Source organism: Chenopodium quinoa, unplaced genomic scaffold (genome assembly GCF_001683475.1).
Source record: "Chenopodium quinoa cultivar QQ74 unplaced genomic scaffold, ASM168347v1, whole genome shotgun sequence".
NCBI classification, from domain to species: Eukaryota; Viridiplantae; Streptophyta; class Magnoliopsida; order Caryophyllales; family Amaranthaceae; genus Chenopodium; species Chenopodium quinoa.
The window spans coordinates 357,139-361,801 of NW_018744167.1; the positions used below are offsets into that span (position 1 = coordinate 357,139).

A 4,663-nucleotide genomic window follows, 5' to 3' on the forward strand; every position below is an offset into this window, starting at 1 on the left:
GAGGCTTTGCTTCCTTCTTAGTCATGAGATATCGCACCGCAATATGATCCGTGTACACAATCACCTTAGAGAAAATAAGATAGGACCTAAACTTATCAAAGGCAAAAACAACCGCTAGCATTTCCTTCTCAGTTGTTGTATAGTTCTTTTGAGCTTCATCAAGAGTCCTACTTGCATAGTTGATGACACATGATTTTCCTTCTTTCTTTTGTCCAAGCACGGCACCCATTGCAAAATCACTCGCATCGCACATTAGCTCAAAAGGCAAGCTTCAATCCGAAGCTTGCACAACGGGAGAGGAGATGAGAGCTTCCTTGAGCTTACGAAATGCCTCAAGGCAAGCCTCATTGAACTTAAAAGCAACATCCTTTTTGTGTAATTCGGTCAAAGGTTTGGCGATTGACGAAAAATCTTTGATAAATCTCCGGTAGAAACCGGCATGCCCAAGAAAAGCATGTACTCCCGTGATAGAAGTAGGAGGGGGCAATTTCTCAATCACCGAAACTTTGGACGGATCAACCTCAATGCCATTTTTTGAAACTTTATGGCCGAGGAAAATGCCCTCCTCTGAAGTAGCATTTTTCCCAATTCAAAACCAAAATCGTCTCTTGACACCTATTCAAAACTTTTTCAAGGTTAAAAAGACAAGTGTCAAAAGACGAGCCACCAACACTAAAATCATCCACGAAAACTTCAATTTCTTTTTCAAGCATCTAGGAGAAAATAGAGGTCATGCATATTTGAAAGGTAGAAGGAGGATTGCATAAACCGAATGACATTCTTCGGTATGCAAATGTCCCATATGGACATGTGAAAGTAGTTTTCTCTTGATCGCTTGGATGGATACGATATTTGGAAGAATACAGATTACCCATCCAAGAAACAAAAGAAAGCATGGTGAGAGAGCCTCTCAAGCATTTGGTCCATGAATGGGAGAGGGAAATGATCTTTCTTGGTGTTTTTGTTCAACCTCCTATAATCAATACACATCCTTTTTTGGAACTACATGAACCGGGCTAACCCACTTGCTATCGAAGATAACATAGATGATGCCCGCCTCACGTAGTTTCAAAATTTTTTCTTGACAACCTCTTGAAGGTTGGGGTTCAACCTTCTTTGAGGTTCAATGGAGGTGGAATGATCATCTTCAAGATGAATACGATGCATGCATAATGAAGGGCTAATACCTTTGATATCATCAATGCTACACCCTATCACATCCTTATATTTTCTCAAAACATCAAGTAGTTTTTCCAAATTAAGACCATCTAGGGTAGCATTGACAATAATAGGGTATTTTCCCTCTTTATCAAGATAAGCATATTTTAAAGAAGGGGGAAGGGGCTTGAGTTCTACCTTGGGAGGAGGATTAGAACTCTCCTCCAATTTCTCCTCCTTGGACTCAAGCTCGTTCTCAACTTGTTGTTCAACCTCTTCCTTTGAGGATTCCTTCATTGCCATGACAAACTCTTTTGCCTCTTGAGAGTGGAACTCTTCTTTTCATGTTAGAGCTTCTATCATTGGATCTTGAGGCCTCATCACGACCCTCCCCAAGCGATCTAGCTCCTCATTAACAACATCAACTATATAGAATTTTTCAACCATGGGGGTCTTAAGCAACTTAGAAAACTCAAAGACAATCTTCTCATCAGCCACCTCACATGTGATGGTTTTGTTCTTGCAATTGATGACCGACCCCAAAGTTTTAAGAACTTCACGTCCCAAAATCAAAGGAGTGTTAACATCTTCCTCCATATCCATCACTAAAAAGTCACAAGGCACGTAGATGTGTCCCACTTGAATTGGAACATCCTCAAGCTCTCCACAAGGTAATTTCACCGACCGATCGGCCAATTGAATTGTCTTCCTTGTAGAGATCATCTCCATATTAAGTTTTTGAGCAATGGATAGAGGGATTACACTTACACTTGCTCCAAGATCGGCTAACGCGCCCCTAACTTCCATGTTCCCAATTTTCACCGACAAAGTGAAACTTCCCGGGTCTTTTTCCTTCTTAGGCATCTTATGTTGGCCAAGAGCACTCACTTGATGATGAAGGGTGATAAGATCATAATTGAGCTTCCTCTTGTTGGTGAGAATATCTTTGAGGAACTTGGAGTAAGATGGCTTTTGTGTCACAACTTCAAGGAAAGGGAGGCTGATGTGCAAATTCTTCATGACACTAAGGAATTTTGCAAACTTGTCATTCAACTTCCTCTCCGCAAGCCGACCGGGAAAAGGAACCGGTCCATCAAGATTCCTAGCCTCACTAGGAATTGAAGTTGTCTTCTCATTGTCAAGCTTCTTCTTCTCTGAACCTCCTTCTATCTCATCAACTTTTTCTTTCTCACCTCCCTTGTTTTCATTTACACTCTCCTCTCCTCCATTCTTTTCCTCACTATCCCCCTCATTTAGTCCTTCATAGGAAGTTCCCGACCTCAATGTTATCGCGTTGCATGTATCGGGTTTAGAGTTGTGAGAAGGGTTAGGTTGTGGTTGTCCAGGTAGAGTAGATGGTGAATTGAAAGGAGTTCTCTTAGCCAATTGAGCTAGTTGTGAATCAACCATCTTGTTGTGAGCTCTTATCTCTTGCATTTTTTCCCAAAATTTTGCATTTGCGCATGCATGGCTTGAAGGAGTTGAGTTTGTGTTAGCTCTGCTTGAGGTGCTTATTCTTGATTTCTTTGAGGTGCTTGGGTTTGATTGTTGTATTGGTTGTTCCTTGGATAGCTTCCTATTGGGTTTTGGGGTTGAGATGGAGGTGGATTTTGATCTTGAGGGTTCCAGTTGTAGGTAGGTTGAGCTTGTTGGTTCCATTGTTCAGGTTAAGGTGCAAACCTGGGTGGTGGTTGTCTCTAAGCTACTCCACCGCCGCTTCCTCTAAATCCCTCTTGCCTTATGTTGTATGCCGCTACATGCTCGGGGCTCAAACCTCCACAATAAGATGTATCATGGTTCGTTCCTCCACAATTTTGACAAGAGAAAGAATTAACTTGAGAGGAGCTTGCTCCACCACTTGAACTTGCACTCACACTCATGTTCAACTTGGAAAGCCCGTTTGTTAGTTGATCAATTTGATGTTGTAATTTATTAACTTTCTCTAATTCGTAAATACCACCTTTCTTTGGAGCATTTCTTCCTCACCCCCCCCCCCTGAGGAGTAATTCTTTTCTACCTCTTCTATTGTGGCTTCAACTTGATTTTGAGGGATTTTGATTAATTGACCACCTGCCCTCACATCCAAATTAGCCTTGACATGGGCTCCAATCTTTCGTAGAAAAACCGCATGAGCAACCCTTGAGTGTAATCATGGTAGGGCCACTCTTGCACCAACTCTTTGAATCTCTCCCAAGCTTCACCAATACTTTCATCGGCTTCTTGCTCAAATGATGCAATTTTCCTTATCATTTCGGAGGTCTTCTCATCGGAGATAAATCGCTTTAAGAACGCCTTTACCACCACCCTCCATGTTTTGAGAGTGTTAGGCTTTACATGCTTTAGCCATTTCTTTGCTCGTCTAGTGTGAGATTACCGAAAAAGGTGCATACGAATGAAGTCTTGACTCACTTCATTGGTTTGCATCATCGCACACAACTCTAGGAATCGGTCCAAATGTTCAATAGGGTCCTCACTTTCACTTTCGGAAAATTGCTCCGATTGTACCATTCTAGTATATTGAGGATGGATTGAGAAGTTGGTTTCCGTGATGGGTAGCAAGATCCCTCCCGTGAGCTCATAATCCTTCGGATTTCCAAACTCACAAAACAAAACATCATCTTCTTGTCCCGCCATTGATCCTCTTTGTGAAATTGAAGAGTAAGAATCACTCTCACTATCAATTATATCACCAAAACCTCTTCCCTCGTCTTGATAAAGCCTACGGACCTGTCTTAAGGTTCGGTTGATCTCGTGGTCAATTTGATATGAGGGTGCTCCTTGAAACCCCCTAATAAGCATTCAGAAAATCTAAGAAAACAATTATCAATGACAAGGATGATAAAACAAACAAAACAAAAAGAAAAGCAAGTAAAATGACTCTAACAAAAGCAATAGTAGACGCTAATCAAGCCGCTTCCCCGGCAACGGCGCCAAAATTTGATCACGGGTTAAATAGGTCGTTAAGCTACTACCCTAATCAAATTAATCATTTATAATACCTAAACTAACACCAAACTAGTTAGTGGCAAGTAAAGGGTAAAACCACTAAGGAAGCACACTAACTCAACATCAATGATCACTAATGCAAGAGAGAAAAGGGGATTATTTTTGTTGGTTTTGTTGAACAAGAACACTAAAACTACAAATAAGAAAGAAAATGATGATTAAAATCAAGGGAAAATATGATTAGAAAGAGGGGAATAATAACGATTATCATGAAACACTCGCCAAAGAACACAAGATTCTACCTAAACAATTCATTCTCATGCAATAGTCTACGCAAATCAATTTCTACACTAATAATGCTGGTTCGATCGAACCTTTCTTGAGTTCAACCACACCTCCTCTAGAACTTGCTTTCCTCATCTCCAATTCGACTTAAACTTTCTCCACTTTGAAGACCTAGGTTCATACAAAACACGGGCATGGAAATCAAAGTAAAGAGTAGGCAAAAATATAGGAAAAAGGAAGATAAAAGAGAAGGGAAAGAAGAAAACTAAACTGA

At 40.8% G+C, this 4,663-nt stretch overlaps 2 protein-coding genes across 2 annotated transcripts; both read right to left on the reverse strand.

Moving 5' to 3' along the window:
• Nucleotides 1-271: 271 nt before the first annotated feature.
• Nucleotides 272-1,461, reverse strand: LOC110693941 (uncharacterized mitochondrial protein AtMg00860-like). The gene is made up of 2 exons (XM_021871123.1): nt 1,377-1,461; nt 272-567 (listed from the first exon to the last, which is right to left on the reverse strand). The coding sequence occupies exons 1-2, from the start codon at nt 1,459-1,461 to the stop codon at nt 272-274; spliced, it is 381 nt and encodes a 126-aa protein (XP_021726815.1).
• Nucleotides 1,462-1,500: 39 nt separating this feature from the next.
• On the reverse strand, nt 1,501-2,595 carry LOC110693942. Its single transcript, XM_021871124.1, has 2 exons — nt 1,798-2,595; nt 1,501-1,677 (listed from the first exon to the last, which is right to left on the reverse strand). The coding sequence occupies exons 1-2, from the start codon at nt 2,593-2,595 to the stop codon at nt 1,501-1,503; spliced, it is 975 nt and encodes a 324-aa protein (XP_021726816.1).
• Between the last annotated feature and the right edge of the window lie 2,068 nt (nt 2,596-4,663).